The 18,966-nt window shown below is 44.0% G+C and overlaps 1 protein-coding gene across 1 annotated transcript; it reads left to right on the plus strand.

Moving 5' to 3' along the window:
* The first annotated feature begins 364 nt into the window (after positions 1 to 364).
* IL1B (interleukin 1 beta) lies at positions 365 to 11,200 on the plus strand. Its single transcript, XM_036262810.1, has 7 exons — positions 365 to 458; positions 1,143 to 1,198; positions 1,693 to 1,744; positions 3,746 to 3,944; positions 8,056 to 8,214; positions 9,446 to 9,576; positions 10,512 to 11,200. The coding sequence occupies exons 2-7, from the start codon at positions 1,158 to 1,160 to the stop codon at positions 10,722 to 10,724; spliced, it is 795 nt and encodes a 264-aa protein (XP_036118703.1). The 5' UTR covers positions 365 to 458; positions 1,143 to 1,157; the 3' UTR covers positions 10,725 to 11,200.
* Positions 11,201 to 18,966: the final 7,766 nt, after the last annotated feature.

Genomic DNA, 18,966 nt, shown 5'->3' on the forward strand with positions numbered 1-18,966 from the left:
TATAAGACATTGATGAAAGAAATGAAAAAAGACACAAAGAAATGGATAGTCTGTAAGAATTAATGTTGTTAAAATCTCTGTTCTACCCAAAGCAATCTACGGATTCACTGCAGTACCTACCAAAATTCCGATGAAAACATCCTCTAACCTAGGAAAATCCTACTTTGTTTATTTGTGGGACAATGTGTGTGCATATGTGTCTCAGCTCCCGCCCACCTGCCCTTTTATGGACTGGAAAATTCGTTCAGTTTACCTTCTCCCAGAAGTTACCATCATCCTTTTTATTTTTTTTTTAACTTGATTATGACACCAGTTTACCAAAGGGGAAATTTTCTTCTCACCACTTCTGCTTTTGAACGCTATAAAACAGTGAGGGAGAAATTGGCAGACAGCATTCCTCTGCGAGGTACAGCTAGCTAGACCAGAACTCCGTTCTCTCCAGAGTCTTCATTGCGTGGGTATGACTTTAACAAACTCTTTTACGACAAGGTCCTAAGAGAGTCTCTGTCTCTCCCCCTCTCTGTCTCCTTCTCCCCCTCTCTCCTTCGCTGTCTGAAGGCTGGGCTTTTTGCACAAACGCCGAGTGTACCGTTGTGCTATGACTTGAGGAATATTCTGAAATCAAGACTGCTCATAGCAGCCAGCACCTGAGAGCTCAAAGTCAAAGCTTCTGCCCCAGATTTCCTAACAGGCGCACTCCTGATTTGGGTTTGGTTTAGCAAATGCTTCTTCTGATCCTGGCTGGTTTGGCTCAGTGGTTAGAGTGTCGGCCAGAGGACCAGAGAATCCTGGGTTCGGTTCCCGCTAAGGGCACGTACCTCGGTTGCAGTTTGTCCCTGGCTCCGGTTGGGGTCGTGTGGGTGGCAACCACTCAATGTGTCTCTCACATTGATGTTTGTCCTTTCTCTCTTCCTCCCTCTCTCCCTTCCGCTCTATCTGAAGATAAATGCAAAAATGTCCTCTTGTGAGGATAAAAAAAGAATTTTATTTAAATGTTTTCTCTGGCCCCAAACGGAGCTCTCTCATCCATTTGTTCGTTCATTCGGATCGTGTCTTTGGGTGCTGGCCGTGTGTTGGGTGCGGAGGGAAATTCACCAGGGGCCTGGCATAGCAAGCAGTCACTCATTCCCCTCTTCTCGCAGGTTTCCGAAGCAGCCATGGCCGCCGAGCTCGCCAGCGAAGTGATGGGCTTCTACAGGTCAGTGGGGAGACAGACCAGTCACGTGAGCAGGGGTCCCCTTTCTAGAGTGAAATGCTGTCTGTGCGTGGAGACCAGATTTGTCCGCTAGACTGGGCCTCTCAGTGGCAAGCAGGTTTCCACATTAACCTGGTTTAAATGCCGATTTCCCACAAGCCCAGCCTTGGGACCCACGGGCATCCCAGTGCCGCTGCCGGGGCTTCCTGCAGATGGCATAGCAGGAGGAGATGCCAGGTGGGTGGCACAGGGAGAAGTTGGCTTCGGTGGCAGGGAAAGCTCAGATTTTAACTGGGCTGGACATTGGGCCCCAGGACCCCGCAGGGAGCGCTCATGCCTGCCCTGCCTCCACGTATATCCCCACGAAACTTGCCAGCTCCCGGCAGCTTTAAGGGACGTGCTGCTTGTAGCTTCCTATTACAGTAAAGACTGTTTGCAGGAAGAAAAAATAAGCTTGTCTGGGAGGCATAATTGAGCAGTGCTTGTTTTTATTACAGTGACAACAAGAATGACCTGTTCTTTGAGGTTGATGGCCTCCAGCAGACTGAGGTGAGACCAGGAGCTTAGCATCCAACACGCAGAGGTGCTTTGAGCTGGGAAAGGCTCGAGGAGGAGCTCTGGGCCACCTTGATCCTGTGGTGGCTTGTGATGGAATGACTTTCACGTCTTCCAGAAAGACAGGTGCAGGCTGCCATGTGTGCTGAGCTGGCCACTGTGTGGCTCCCACACCACACCGTCAGTCACTAGGGCTTGCTGATGGCGTCATTCTGGCAGAGGGCAAGGAGCATGACAGTGGTGATAAGGTTTGCTGTCTGATGTCAGAAAGACAGCCAAGGCTTCAATGGGCTGCAGCCCATTGATTCTCCTCTTAGGAGACGGGCTCAGCCTACATTACTCACTGGAGCCCAGTTCTGAAACCCAGAGGAGATGACCTTGAGAGTTAATGTGTCTGCACCCCTTTAAGGTGGAATCGTTTTTTGCTCCCTGGGGTGGAGTTAATGACAAGATGCAGATGATGTAAACAAAAATATGAATGGGGAGTGGGAAGGAGATCCTTCACTTGCTGTTTGACCTTGGACAAGTCACTTCACCCTTTTGGGTCTCACCTAAAATGTTTTCAAACCAGCATAACTGCTTTAGTCCCGTCCTGGGTGGGGTGTGGCTTCTCTGGCTGGCCCTTTGCCTGTCCCAGCAACCTGGCTCTGTTACTCGGAGCCTCTGCTCCGGCGGGAACTACCCAGTCAGCATTTCTCTGTGACAGTCGAGGTTTATTTATTTATTTATTTATTTTTCTTCTTTTCTTCTTTTTTATCCTCACCCAAGGACATTTTTCCATTTTTTGTGCCTCCTGCATAGCCCTGGTTGGGTCAGGGCCGGGGACAAACCGCAACCCAGGTACATGCCCTTAGCGGGAACTGAACCCGGGACTCTCTGGACCGCAGGCCAACGCTCTAACCGCTGAGCAAAACCAGCCAGGGCTGGAAGGCTTGTTACTGCTTCTCAAGCTTTTAAACCAACGCCATGCCTCAGGACAAGCCCAGTCAGCCTTATACAGTTAACAGCTTCTCTGAATAACGGCACAGTGGTAACATACTTTACAAATAGTAACCACTTTTAATGTATTTGTAGAATGCTTATGAAACAGCGTTCTGGAAAATAAAGAATTGTTTAGAATAATTAAAAACTTGTTGAATGAGCATAGATGTATAGAAAATATTATGATCATCGCTGACATAAAAATGTAAATGCGTAGTGTTGGAGTATTAGGGGTACAAAAAGGTGAAAAGTGGCCCTGGCCGGTTTGGCTCAGCGGTTAGAGCGTCAGTCTGCGGTCCAGAGAGACCCGGGTTTGGTTCCCACTAAGGGCACGTACCTCGGTTGCAGTTTGTCCCCGGCCTTGGTTGGTCATGCGGGAGGCAGCCACTCGATGTGTCCCTTTCACATCAATGTTTCTCTCTCTCTCTCTCTCTCTCTCTCTTTCCCACTCTATCTGAACAAAAAACGTCCTCGGGTGAGGATGATTGAAAAAAAAGGTATAAAGTGTAAAAAGGTAGAAGTTTACAGTTAGTAGAGCAGCTGTAAAAAAAATGCACAAGGGCCCTGGCCAGTGTGGCTGAGTTGATTGGGCTTCATCCTGTGCACCAAAAGGTTGCTGGCTCCACGCCCAGTCAGGGCACATGCCCGGGTGCGCTCAGTCCCCGGTGGGGGTGTGCAGGAGGCAGTCGATTAATGTTCTGTTCTCTTTCCCCTCCTCCCTTTCTCTCTCTCTAAAAATCAATACAAATATAATTTTTTAAAAAGATACACAGGTACAAATGGGATTTATTCTAAAAGAATGCTATATTGGGCATCAGAGAGCCCACATTCTGGTCTCTAACCTGCCACGTGCCCTTGGGTAAGCCACTTAACCTCTCTGGGCTTCAGGGAGACGGGAGTTTATCTACTGTTAGAAGCTCAGTTACATCTAAGGCTCCTCCCACCCCTCTGATGACAACACCGGAGTCTCAGGCCTGATCACCTAACATGCTCACTTTCTCCGTCTTTCCACAGTGCGCCTTTCAAGACCTGGACCTCAGCTCAGATGGGGGCATCCAGCTGAAAATCTCCCACCAGCTCTACAACCGAAGCCTCAGGCAGGTCGCGTCGGTCATTGTCGCTGTGGAGAAGCTGAGGAAAGTGCCCATTGTCTGCTCCCAGGACTTCCAGGACGAGGACCTGAGGAGCCTCTTTTTTTGCCTCTTTAAAGAAGGTACTTAATGAGAGCTAAGGGCAGACAGGAGATCTCCGCTCATTTCCTTCTCAGCATCCGTAACTCTGTCACTTAAACTCCCCAAAGCTGAAACTATTGTGAATGAAAAGGGCAACATAGTAGACTTGACAAGCTCAGGGGGCCACATGGCAGGCCTAGAAAGCTTGGTAACCCAGAGTAATCACCCAGAATGGTCTGATTACAAATTGCTCTCTGAGCAGGTCATGGCAGGTTATCAAGCCCCAGGCTTATAGCATCCTTAGCAGATGTCACTCTTTGCCTTAAGGTGTCCTGTCCATTGTTCTTATGCCTCCAGGAGAATACACTTTTGAAATTGTTAAAGTAGTTTTCTTTTCCTACCCCTTGGAGGCAAACTGCAGGCACCTAGGCAGGAGACCACAGAACCCCTCATTGTCATCTTGCCCCTCCCCCCACATACTATCTTTATGTGCTGTAAATGTTATGAACTCTCCTGTGCCCACCAATGTAAAGGAAGGATGTGTCTCTCCATTTTGTTTTTTATCGAATCCCAGGGATTTCCTACTTTGCTTTCTCCTGCCCACTTAATCTATCGCCAATGGATTTCGTTAGCCTTCCTCTCATTTTCTCCTTTGATTCTAATGCATAAAATAAGCTACAAAACTGCTATTTTCCAGAGCATTTCTCAGTTTGTTGATACTGTGTTTCAGGCATGTCCTCAAACTCTTGGCTCAGATAAATTCTTACAAAGCTTTCTACAGATTGGACATTCTTTTGTCAACATTTATTTGGCATAGCCAACAGGGTTCTAAATAAGCCCACCCAGGACCACCTGGTGAGCCTGGACCCAGAGCTAGGAACCAGCAGGGGCCCATTGACCCCACCGGCTCCCACTTCATATCAGGTGAACTTGGGCAAGTTTCTTCTTGGAATCCTGGGTCTCCCTTTTGCTCGAGGTCACAGGTCCTCACTCTATTTGAGCTGTTCTTGGAATACCCTTGCAGTAGCAGTATAAGATAAGGGTTGACGTAACCCAGGCACAGGAGAAAAATTAAAGACTGCTTTGATTTTTTTTAAATTTATTTTTCAATTATAACTGGCATATAATATTATGTTAGTTTCAGGTGTATAGCATAGAGATTAGACATTTAAATACCTTATGAAGTGATCCCCCTTAAGTCTAGCACCCATCTGACACCATACATAGTTTTAACAATATTATTGACTACAGTGGTTGTTTTTATATCTGGCAATCTGTACCTCTTAATCCCTTCACCTTTTTCACCCTTCTCCCCAACCCCCCTCCAACTAACAACCATCAGTTTATTATCTGTATCTGTTTCTGTTTACTTATTTTGGTTTGTAGATTTCACATACAAGTGAAATCATATGGTAATTGTCTTTCTCTGACTTATTTCATTTAGCATAATACCCTCTAGATCCATCCATGTTGTTGCAAATGGCAAGGTTTCATTGTTTATGGCTGAGTAATATTCCACTGTATATATGTACCACATCTTCTTTCTCCAGTTGCCTATCAGTGGACATCTAGGTTGCTTCCATGTGTTGGCCACCGTAAATTATGTTGCAATGAACACAGGGGTGCATATAACTTTTCAAAGTAGTGGTTTGGATTCCTTTAGATAAATACCCAGAAGTGGAATTGCTGGGTCATATTATATTTTTATTTCTAATTTTTTGAGGAACCCCCATACTGTTTTCCACAGTGGCTGCACCAGTCTGCATTTCTACCAACTATGCATGAGGGTTCCTTTCTCCACATCCTTACCAATACTAGTTGTCTGATGATTTATTGAGACTAGCCATTCTGACAGGTGTGAGGTGATTTCTCACTGTGGCATTTTTCATTTACATTTTCCTGATGATTAGTGACATTAAGTATCTTTTCATATTTCTATTAGCCATCTGTGTGTCTTCTTTGGAGAAGTGTCTATTCAAGCCCTTTGCCCATTTTTTAATTGGATTGTTTGTTCGATGTTGAGCGGTATGAGTTCTTTATATATTTTGGATATTAGCCCCTTACTGGATGTATCATTCACAAACATCTAGGAGACTGCTTTTAATTTTGGCTTTTCATCAGAATTGTTTACCGAGTGTCTGAACAAAATGCTTGCTAGATAAATGACAGTCTGAATTCATTCAGTTTCAAAGAAAGGGGGCATTTAGTGCCCCCAGCTCAGATCTCAGGTATTCTTAGGTGACTAAGAATCTTTGTGGGAATATCTGAGGAACTCTCAAGACTCACAGTGGCCCATAGGGAGTTCCAATGCACTGTAATTAAATAATCGATTTGTCTGGGTATGCACACATAAAGGTCGGCTGCCTGGTGTTTCAAGGCCTCAGGGTTGTATTAGCCAGGGAGAAAAACCCAGACATTAAGAGGATTTGAGTGACCCTTGAGGACAGCCCCTTGGAGTTTAACCTGTAAAGCAACACACTACAACCCACCACATAATATCCCTAGAAGTTTGTTCGAACTCTAAAGATCTCAAAAGAAAACTAAAATTAACATGGAAAATTGTGCCTTCAAGGCTAAGGAGCCCCAAGACACTTGGCCCCCATTAATGCTCCTGCAGGCTGTAAGGATACTTTGTATGGAGCCCTGCCGACAAGTACTTACAGAAATGGGAAGATTTAACCAAAAGTGTTAACAGCTTAAGATGGCCAAAATGGGGCTCGTTTGATACCTCTAAATTATTTTTGTGTGCTCGATGGGAAAAAGCCGGCTCTCCAGTTAAACTGGATGACTGGGAGGCTTACCTCAGGTGATGAACTGAGCATCTCAACAGTGCCCTCGACTTCTCCAGGAAGTCAATAAGGGAAGTTCAGACGTCTCTGAACGAAGGAGGGCTTCTGTGAAGTAGATGCCAACACCCCATTTGTCCCCCTCTCCAGCGCTCCACTGTATCCTTTGCTTTCTGAGCTTCCTTGCACGAGCTTGCTCTCCCTTCTGTCTCCCCTACATCTCCTCCACCACCACTCCCTAGTGGCCTAGAGGAAACTGAGAATAGAAAGTCAGACCAGAATAAACTGGGAAAACCAGAAACATGAGCAGCTCCCTTTAGGGAAACGTCAGTGCAGGTGGGGGACACCAGCAAGTGTATACATTCCTTTTGCTGGAACAGAATTAAGGAATAATTAAGATGTTCCCAATCCTCCCCAAGACCCTGATGGGTTGGTTCACAAAGGAATTTGCTTTAACTGTTAGAACATGTGAAACCAGTAATTCAGCTGATCAATTTTCTAAAACTATCCAAAAAAAAAGATAAAGCTACTAAAATCATGAATTTATAGCTGCAGTAATTAAGCAGTAATTAATAGCTCCAGTAATTAAGCAGTCATGTCAGACCTCACCAAAGGCCTCTTAACGGGGAAAGAGGGGTCTGCTTTGATGGTAAAAAGCCAGATCACCTCAAGAAGGACTATAGAAAACTGAAATGGGACTTAGGAAAAGAAGAGAAACAGAAACAAGCAGAGAGCTGCTCTGAGGATTCTGAGAGGGCATTTCCCTCTTCTTACGAATACTTCAAGAGAAAAGTGAAATTACCATACAAGGGGAAACTACAAAGTCCTTTGATTCTAATGTATACAAAAGGAACCGCAAAACTGTCATTCTCTGGAGCATTTTCTCTATCTGTTGAAATCTTACTTCCAGGCACGCCCTCAAATTCTTGGTTCAGATAAACTCTTACAGAGTTTTCTACAGAGTTGAACATTCTTTCAAGCATTAGGCCCATCGATGGGAGGAAAACAAAGAAGCCTAGAAACCAAATTGATCATCTCTTTAGTTGGAACTGTTCTCAAAATAAGACCTTGATGAGTAATCACACTTGCAAATCATTCTCAGAGTGCTTCGTCCCACATAATCTCCTGTACATCACAAGCCCTTGTCGGGCCTGTATTATTGGGTTGCCATTTTACATAAGTCGCTCTATTGCTCTTCCGTAGCAAGCAAAATTGCTGAAGCTTGAGCCCATGTCTTCAGTTTCCACATCTGATGTTCGTACCCACTGTAACGTCCTCCCCACCGTGTTACGATTTCTTGAGCCGTACTTGTTCTCCAACAAGTCCGGTTCCTATCATCAAGCCTGCCCTGTGCTCCACATTTCAGAATCCATCAACTGCGTGTGGGATGACAGTTTCGAGTGTGACGCAGCCCTGCAGACGCTGAGTTGCACACTCCGGGACAGAAACCAAAAATCCCTGGTGCTGTCTGAACCACATGAGCTGCAGGCTCTTCACCTCAACGGTCCGAATATCAGCCGACAAGGTAACTGGGAAATGCTGATTCCTCTCTCCAGGTCCCGGCAGCTTGCTCGTCCTCCACATTTGCAACAAAGTAGAACATTAAGACAAATCATCAACATCCGTCAGAAAGAAAAACAAAATAAAACATGTAATAAAAAGCATATAAGCTTTTCGGAGGTTCCCAGTATCGACACCAGATTGGTTCCCTTGGCACCTTCATTTTCTGGCAAGAGTTGTAACTGAGAAGTTAGACCGCTCAAGCACACCTAGGACCACGGTCTAGCCGAGTCACTTAACGACACTACCACAGCAGGGCTTCTGCTAGAAAGGGGTCATCTGATGGACCTAACCGCCTGCGGGTTCCTTTTTCCTGTTGTCGAGGTGGAAAGCAGAATGGTGCAAAGATAATGTGCCCATTCCCGTTGCCAGCCCCTAGGCCCCTAACATCCTTCCCACCCAACACCCCATGGGTCCTTAGAGGGAAATTTCACTGACAAGCAGGAACTTTTATCTTTCTGCTATAACTGGCAGGTCTTCCAAGACTGGGGACCCCATTCGTTGTGGGATCTGCCTGGCACCCTGCCAGCGTGGCTGCACCCTGTGTGCAGGGCTGTGGCAAGGAAGCAGCGGGAAGGAGCAGACTGGTCTCCTCCAGGCTGCTGCCCTTGGTGAGCGGCACCACTGGGGGCAGCTTCCTGCTCTCAGCCAGAACGATTCTGTTTCTTTAGAACTGGGCTGTGAACATGACCTTGTGGCCTCCAAGTGAAACGGGTGTGACTAAGGAAGATTAAAATGAGTGTCTGTCTCCCCCGCCTCTTTCCCCAGCTAAGCCTCTTCTTGCGCCAGCCCTTCCCACCAGTGGCTCTACATTTTTAAAATAGATTTGTGCCTAATTTTTTTCAGGAGCCCAGCTTGACCTCTTTCTTTGCCTTTCACATTGATCAAATTGTTCTGCTCATGACAATGGGCCCACACTGGCTCATGACAAGGTGGTTCCCTTCCTTCCTTCACTTTTTAAAAACTAGGCCCTTCATAACTCTTCATTGCCCCTGTAATGAGACTCTGTAAAGCCCTGGATTTTCTCTGGGCAAAACTGGAACCAACCAACCGACCCTGCCGTGGTGTCTGATAATCCATAGGGAGGGTCCCACAGAGGAGGCTAAATTGTATGAGTCCTGGGCGTAAGATCCAGTGTTTGGGGCAACTCTGCCCTACTGTGCACCCCTGACCACCGGCCCCTCTTCTTCCTCCAGTGGTGTTCTCCATGAGCTTTGTGCCAGGCCCTGAAAGTATCGACAAGATGCCCGTGGCCTTGGGCATCAAGGAGAAGAACCTGTTCTTGTCTTGTGTGATGAAGGACAAGAAGCCCACCCTGCAGCTGGAGGTGAGTGAGGACCAGGGGCTGAAGGTCCTGCCCAGTTCCCCTGGAGCACCCTAGCCATCACTGACTTCCAAGACAACCACCCTCTCCCTCCAGAAAGCCTGGGAGCAGACTCCTGGACAGTTGGACGGAGCTGTAAATAAATCTGCTGTGACTGTTGAGTGCATGCAACTTTCGCCTCCATCACAGAAAATGAAATCATTTCACTGATGTTATTGTGCCCTGTCCCTGTTCCCACCCAGCAGATGGTGGATTGTCAGGGTTGTTTCACTGGATAGATGACCCTTTGGAAAATTAATCAATTCAAGAGACCTGTCACCTGTTACCATCTCCACTCCCCAAATCACAATCCCTCCTTCTCCCTCCCAGCTTTCCTAGCTAAAGCTTCATGTCCAAGTTGAAGTCTAGCCGGGACCATTATAAAATAACAATAGTCCGGCCGGTGTGGCTCAGTGGTTGACCATCGAATCATGCACCAAGATCACCAGTTCAATTCCCAGTCAGGACACATGCCCAGGTTGTGGGCCTGATCCCCAGTGGGGGGCATACAGGAGGCCAATAGATGTTCTCTCTCATTGATGTTTCTATCTCTCTCCCTCTCACTTCCTCTCTCTGTAAAATCAATACAGGAAAATAATCATAATCATAATCAATCATAATAACAGCCAAAGTCCCTGGAAGCTAGGTACTCCTAGAAGCTTTAGCCTAATTTTCATTTTTTAAAAAATGCCCACCTATATTATTCTTCCTACCATCTGACACTCAGTTTCAGAAAAGGATAAGAACTCCTTCAGCCATCACATGGAAAGCTGGGTCACCAAGGTAACTCAGGAATCTGGCTCCCGGTCCCGGCCTTCGGTTTCCTCTCTCCCACAGAACAGCTTCCCAGAGCATCTGTTTCTTCCCTCACGAAAATGTGTATTTCTGTTTTGCTGTAGACACTGGACCTCAACAGTCAGCCAAAGAAGAAGATAGACAAGCGATTTGTCTTCAACAAGACAGGAGCCCTGGACAAGGTAGAATTTGAGTCTGCCCTGTACCCCAACTGGTACATCAGCACCTCGCAAGCAGAACAGATGCCCGTCTTCCTGGGAAGCAGCAGAGGTGGCCGGGATATCACTGACTTCACCTTGGAAATCCTGGGTCACTGAGAGGAATGTGCTCACAGGTGCCCTCAGAGCTCTCAGATGCTGCAGGACGGGACAGAGGGTTTGAACGAGGCTGCGAGCTGTGCTTCACTTCGCCCCACATTCGTGCTGGGGAAACCGCCCGCCAGGAGAAGCGGCCCCTCCTCCTAGGGCCAGTCCTCAGACCGCTGGGCTGAGCCGGTTCGCTCTCCTCTCTGCTCACACAGCCATCCGGGCAGAAGCCGCATACTCCGTTCAAACCCTCTGTCCTTTGCACACAGCTTCCAATGTGCAACTATGTAAACTATCTTTTTATTTATTTATTGTTGGTTTATGTATTTAATGTAGAGCAAGGTGGGCAAGAAGGAGCCAGGTCTTCAGCGTCTAAGGAACCAACTTCTTTTGAATGAGAATGTTGTCTTTACATCAAGTCCCTTCACCAGACTGAATAAGCTCAGATTATTTTAATAGGAATGTTTATGAATAAGGAAGTAAGACCACACTGCTTAATAATTGTAAATAAATTTAAAAAAACAAAAACAAAAAAACGTGTTCCCCTGTGGTGATTGACTTTTCTTGGATCCGATGCAGAAGAGGGAAGATGAATGAATGGGGCCCTGGGAGCCCGGCTGGGGAACTGCAGCCTGCTCCTCACCGAGCGCCCACAAGTATCTGGAAACACCCCTGACCAGCACAGCCGCTTCCCACCGGTCCCTTCATTTCTGGTTTTCAAGCAAAGGATATTTGGTGCAAAAAGTTCATCTGAAGCCTGGCCAGTGTGGCTCAGTGGTTGACTATCAACCCAGGCACCAAGAGGTTGCCAGTTCGATTCCCGATCAGATCACATGCCCATGTTGTGGGCCCAATCCTCGGGGGGGGGGGGGGGTGAGCATGTAGGAGGCGGCCAATTGATGTTCTCTCTCATTGATGTTTCTATCTCTCTCTCACCCTCTCTTCCTCTCTCCCTAAAATCAATTTTAAAATAATAATAACAAAATGAAAAACAAAAACCACATGATCATATCAATAGATGATAAAAAAGCATTCAACAAAATCCAGCACCCATTTCTGATAAAAATGCTCAGCAATGTGGGAATACAGGGATCATATCTCAACATAATAAAGGCCATATATGAAAGACCTACAGCCAATATCATACTCAATGGGCAAAAACTAAAAGCATTTCCCTTAAGAATAGGAATAAGACAGGGATGCCCACTTTCGCCACTCTTATTTAACATAGTACTAGAAGACATAGCCACAACAATCAGATATGAAGAAAAAATAAAAGGGATCCAAATTGGAAAGGAGGAAGTGAAACTGTCATTATTTGCAGATGACATGATATTATACATAGAAAACCCTAAAGACTCCATCAAAAATTTACTAGACTTAATAAATGAATTTGGAAAAGTAGCAGGATACAAAATTAACATCAACAAATCGACAGCATTCTTATATATCAATGATGAAATCACAGAAAGAGAAACAAACAAACAAAATCCTATTTACCATTGTGGCAAAAATATTAAGATACCTAAATAAATTTAACCAAAGAAGTAAAGGACTATTTGCAGAAAACTACAGGGCATAAAAAAAAAAAAAAAAAAAATAGAAGAAGATATAAAAAAGTGGAAGCACATAACTTGTTCATGGATTGGAAGAATTAACATCATTAAAATGTCCATACTACCCAAAGCGATCTATAGATTCAATGCAATCCCCATCAAAATACCAACAACATATTTCACAAAACTAGAACAAATACTTCAAAAGTTCATATGGAACCAAAAAAGACCCTGAATAACCACAGCTATCTTGAAAAAGAAGGACAAAGTAAGTGGGATCACAAAACCTGATATCAGGTTATACTACAAAGCTACTGTAATCAAAACAGCCTGGTACTGGCACAAGAACAGGCATATAAATCAGTGGAACAGAACAGAGAACCTGGAAATTGACCCAAGACATTATGCTCTATTAATATTTGACAAAGGTGGCAAGAGCATACAGTGGAGTAAGGACAGCCTCTTTAATAAATGGTATTGGGCCCTGGCCGGTTTGGCTTAGCGGTTAGAGCATCGGCCTGCGGTCCTGAGAGACCCGGGTTCGGTTCCCACTAAGGGCATGTACTTCGGTTGCAGTTTGTCCCCGGCCCTGGTTGGTTGTGCAGGTGGCAGCCACTCGATGTGTTCCTTTCACATCAATGTTTCTCTCTCTCTCTCTCTGTTCCTCTCTCTCCCTCCCACTCTATCTGTACAAAAAATGGAAAAATGTCCTCGGGTGAGGATAAAAAATAATAATAAAATAAAATAAAATAAAATAAAATAAAATAAAATAGTATTGGGAAACTTGGACAGCTACATGCAAAAAAATGAAATGAAACTAGATCATCAATTTACACCATACTCAAGAATAAACTCAAAATAGAGAATGACTTAAATGTGACTCATGAATCCATAAAAATCTTAGAAGAAACTGTAGGCAACAAAATTTCAAACATCATACGCAGCAGAATTTTCACTGATACATCACCTAAGGCAATAGAAACAAAGGAGAAAATGAACACATGGGACTACATCAAACTCAAAAGCTTCTGCACAACAAAAGAAACAACCATCAAAATGGAAAGGGAACCCACTGTATGGGAGAGCATAATTGTCAATGATATATCAGATAAGGGGTGAATTTCCAAAATATATAGAGTACTCATACAACTCAACAAAAGGAAGACAAAGAACCCAATTAAAAGATGGGCAGAGGACCTAAAGAGACACCTATCCAAACAGGACATACAAATGCCTAAGAAACATATGAAGAAAAGCTCAACATCACTAATCATCAGAGAGATGCAAATTAAAATAACAATAAGGTATCAGCTCACACCTGTCAGAATGGCCACCATCAACAAATCAACAAACAAGTGTTGGCGAGGATGTGAAGAAAAGGGGACTCTAGTACACTGCTGGTGGGAATGCAGACTGGTGCAGCCACTATGGAAAATACTATGTTGTTCCCTCAAAAAATTAAAAATTGAATTGCCATTTGACCCAGTGATCCCACTTCTAGGAATATACTCTAAGAAGCCTGAAACACCAATCAGAAAGAATATATGTACCCCCCATGTTCATAGCAGCACTATTTACAATTGCTAAGATCTGGGAAACAGCCCAGATGTTTGTCAGTAGATGAATGGATAAAAAAGCTGTGGTACATATACACAATGGAGTACCACACAGCTGTAAGAAAGACAACATGGAGGGACCTGGAGAGTATTATCCTAAGTGAAACAAGCCAAGCAGAGAAAGACAAATATCACATGACCTCACTTATTTGTGGAATATAATGAACATAACAGTCTGAGGAACAGGGTAGACCCAGAGACATGGAAGTAGGGTACAGACTGACAATCCTCAGAAGGGGGGAGGGAAGAGATAAACCACAGAACTTATATGCATGTACGCATAACCGATGGACATGGACAACAAAGCTGGGGAGGGAGGATGGGGAGGACGGTGTCGATGGGAAAAAAAGGAGAAACATCTGTAACAAAAATAAATTAATAAAATAATAATAATAATAAAAGCCACTTTATTTTAAAAAAAAAAAAAAGTTTATCTGGAAACAGGATCAGCCGAAGCATTAGAGGGACTGAGGGTTGTGGAAACAGCTGCTGACGATTTCTCTGTTCATTTACTCACAGACATGTATACAGCAAATACTATGGACTAGGGGCTGGGAGAAAGGTAAGACATTCCTAGTTAGACAGGACAGGCAGAGATACACAAGCAAAATGAAGGCAGCATGACAAGTAGAGGTGCTTCAGCAAGAAGGAAGCAGTCTGGTGGGAGGTAGATCTGCTGTGCCGGACAGAGGATCACAGAGGGCAATGTCTGAGTCAGGCCTTACAGGGTGAGCCGCCGTCCCCACGTAGAAAGGAAGGAAAAAGGCACTCCAGGTGGAGGGACTGCGAGAACGCAGGCGTGGGAGCGTGGGAGCGTGGGAGCGTGGGAAGGAACGATGCCAGGAGTGAACCTTCCGGATCGCAGAAGTCACTAGAAGCCAAGTCAAAACACAAAAAGAAACTGTTGTAACTAGTATCTCAGACAAAGGAAGAATTTGCTTAGTATACAAAGCGTTTCCTCAAAACATTAGAAAGATCAATAACAAAAACGTAACAAAACAATAGGCAAAAATCCAACAAAGATATGTTAATATGCTGTCAACAAAAAAGGAAATATTCTCAGATCTAGGACTGAGTAAAAGATGCTGAACATTATTTATAATAAGATGAATTAACAACACTTTGACTACAAATGCTCTATCAGATTACAAATATCAAAAGTTAACACACCCTGTTGGCAAAACTGTGAGAAGACCTCCACCGCTAAGCATTTCAGGTGGGAGTATAAATTGGTACAACTCCTGTAAAGGAACATTTTATAATAACTATGAAAGATACAAATGCATATCCCCTTTGACCCAGTGATTCCACTTCTGGGGATGTTTCCTGTAGATACACCCTTATGAAATGACACATGATCAAAATTATTCATTGCTCATCCCTTGTTATAACAAAAAACTGGAATTATCCCTAGTGTCTATCAACATTTGCTAAAGGAGACTGGCTACAGGTGTGAGCTGGGACTGGTATCTGGCCACTCCCTTCCAGGTCCCGAGCCAGGTCCCACAGGCTGTTTGAAAGGGTCACTGCTTCTCTTTCTCTGCAGTCCCTCACCTCCACCCCCCGAACCCCAATCCTAGCAGTCCACAGAGACAACAAAGTTATGAAATCCTTCACCCACTACCAGGATCAGGAAGTGAGGGCTGAGGACTCCTGGCCACCCCCAAGCAGCCCAACACGCTGCCACTCAACCCGGAGAAGGGCCTGGCAGGAAGAGGGGCTGCTGGGCTATGGAGTTTGCATGTGAAGGTTGGGTTTGCATAAGTCCTTGGAACAGAGGGATATATGGATTCCAGGTACACACAGGAGCATCTACACTCAGTATGGTTTGACTTGAAAATGAAATATATTAGGGACATGGAAGAGATGTCAAGCATGGAGGTGAGCCGCTGTGCCTTCCAGCCTCAGGGTGAGAGCCTTGACCCAAGTAGACAATGTCCTCCTAATGTTCATCCACCAAGGCCTCACTGTCAGAGCAGAAAGTCCAGTTCCCTCCCCAAAGGCCCTTCCACGGCTCTAACCCTTGTCAGATGGTGATCTTCCAATATTGTAGCTTCCATGCTACCTACAAGAATGTTTTTTAATTTATTTATTTTTTATTAATTAATTTTTGTTACAGATGTTTCTCTTTTCCCCCCACTGATTCTTCCCTCCCTCCTCCCTCCCTGCCCTGTCCCCAGCTTTGTTGTCCATGTCCACTGTTCATGCATACATGCATATAAGTTCTGTGGTTTATCTCTCCCCCACCACCCCCTCTTCTGGGGATTGTCAGTCTATACCCCACTTCCACGTCTCTGGGACTACCCCATTCCTCAGACTGTTATGTTCATTATATTCCACAAATAAGTGAGATCATGTGATACTTGTCTTTCTCTGTTTTGCTTCTTTCACTTAGAATGATACTTTCCAGCCCTGGCCGGTTTGGCTCAGCGGTTAGAGCGTCGGCCTGCGGTCCTGAGAGACCCGGGTTCGGTTCCCGCTAAGGGCATGTACCTCGGTTGCAGTTTGTCCCCAGCCCTGGTCGGTTGTGTGGGTGGCAGCCACTCGATGTGTCCCTTCACGTCGATGTTTCTCTCTCTCTCTCTGTTCCTCTCTCTCCCTCCCACTCTCCCTGAACAAAAAATGGAAAAATGTCCTCGGGTGAGGATAAAAAAAAAACAAAAACAAAAAAAAAAAAAAACAAAAAAAAAAAAAAAGAATGATACTTTCCAGGTCCCTCCATGTCGTCTCAAAGGATAAGAGATCTTTCTTTCTTACAGCTGCGTAGTACTCCATTCTGTATATGTACGACAGCTTTTTCATCCATTCGTCTATTGGTGGACACTTGGGCTGTTTCCAGATCTTAGCTATTGTAAATAGTGCTGCTATGAACATGGGGGTACATATATTCTTCCTGATTGGTGTTTCAGGCTTCTTAGGGTATATTCCTAGAAGTGGGATCACTGGGTCAAATTAAAGTTCAATTTTTAATTTTTTGAGGTAACACCATATTGTTTTCCATAGTGGCTGCACCAGTCTGCATTCCCACCAGCACTGTACTAGAGTCCCCTTTTCTCCACACCCTCGCCAACACTTGCTGTTTGATGATTTGTTGATGGCGGCCATTCTGACAGGTGTGAGCTGATACCTCATTGTTGTTTTAATTTGCATCTCTCTGATGATTAGTGATGATGAGCATTTCTTCATATGTCTCTTAGCCGTTTGTATGTCCTGTTTGAAGAGGCGTCTATTTAGTTCCTCTGCCCATTTTTTAATTGGGTTCTTTGTCTTCCTTTTGTGGAGTTGTATGAGCACTCTATATATATATTGGAAATTCACCCCTTATCTGATATATCATTGGCAATTATGCTCTCCCATACAGTGGGTAGACTTTCCGTTTAGATGATTGTATCTTTCACTGTGCAGAAGCTTTTGAGTTTGATGTAGTCCCATGTGTTCATTTTCTCCTTTGTTTCTATTGCCTTAGGTGATGTATCAGTGAAAATTCTGCTGCATATGATGTCTGAAATTTTGTTGCCTACAGTTTCTTCTAGGATTTTTATGGATTCATGAGTCACATTTAAGTCTTTTATCCATTTTGAGTTTATTCTTGAGTATGGTGTAAATTGATGGTCTAGTTTCATTTTTCTGCATGCAGCTGTCCAATTTTCCCAGCACCATTTATTAAAGAGGCTGTCCTTACTCCACTGTATGCTCTTGCCACCTTTGTCAAATATTAATTGAGCATATTTTGCCTTGGGTCCATTTCTGGGTTCTCTGTTCTGTTCCACTGGTCTTATGCCTGTTCTTGTGCCAGTACCAGGCTATATGATTACGGTGGCTTTGTAATATAACCTGAAATCTGGTAGTGTGATCCCTTCCTTTTCAAGATTGCTGTGGCTATTCGAGGCCTTTTTTGGTTCCATATGAACTTTTGAAGTACTTGTTCTAATTCTGCAAAGTATGCCATTGGTATTTTGATGGGAATTGCATTGAATCTATAGATTGCTTTGGGTAATATGGACATTTTAATGATGTTAATTCTCCCAATCCATGAACAGGGTATGTGCTTCCACTTTTTTATATCTTCCTCTATTTCTTTTTCAATGACCTGTAGCTTTCTGTGAATAGGTCCTTTATTTCTTTGGTTAAGTTTATTCCTAGGTATCTTAATTTTTTTGCCACGATGGTAAATGGGATTGTTTTCTTAGTTTCTCTTTCTGTGAGTTTATCATTGGTGTATAAGAATGCCATCAATTTCTTGACGTTAATTTTGTATCCTGCTACTTTGCCAAATTCATTTATTAAGTCTAGTAAATTTTTGATGGAATCTTTGGGGTTTTCTATGTATAGTATCATGTCATCTGCAAATAATGACAGTTTCACTTCCTCTTTTCCAATTTGGATCCCTTTTATTTTTTCTTCGTGTCTGATTGCTGTGGCTAAGTCTTCCAGTACTATGTTAAATAAGAGTGGTGAAAGTGGGCATCCTTGCCTTGTTCCTGTTGTTAAGGGAAATGCTTTTAGTTTTTGCCCATTGAGTATGATGTTGGCTATAGGTCTTTCATATATGGCTTTTATTATGTCTAGATATGATCCCTCCATTCCCACATAGCTGAGCGTTTTTGTCAGAAATGGATACTGGATTTTGTCGAAGGCTTTTTCAGCATCTATTGATATGATCATGTAGTTTTTATTCTTCATTTTATTTATGTGGTGTATCACGTTTATTGATTTGTGAATATTGCACCAGCCTTGCATCCCTGGAATGAATCCCACTTGGTCATGGTGGATAATTTTTTTGGTGTATTACTGGATCCGATTTGCTAGTATTTTGTTCAGGATTTTAGCATCTATGTTTATCAGGGATATTGGCCTGTAGTTTTCTTTCTTTGTAATGTCTTTTTCTGGTTTTGGAATTAGAATTATGCTGGCTTCATAAAATGAGTAAATGAGTTTGGAAGTCTTCCTTCTTCTTGAATTTTTTGAAATAGTTTGAGGAGAATAGGTATTAGTTCTTCTTTGAATGTTCGGTGAAACTCCCCCATGAACCCATCCAGGCCTGGGCTTTTGTTTGCTGGGAGAGTCTTGATTACATCTTCA

Source organism: Molossus molossus, unplaced genomic scaffold (assembly GCF_014108415.1).
Source record: "Molossus molossus isolate mMolMol1 unplaced genomic scaffold, mMolMol1.p scaffold_m16_p_15, whole genome shotgun sequence".
NCBI classification, from domain to species: Eukaryota; Metazoa; Chordata; class Mammalia; order Chiroptera; family Molossidae; genus Molossus; species Molossus molossus.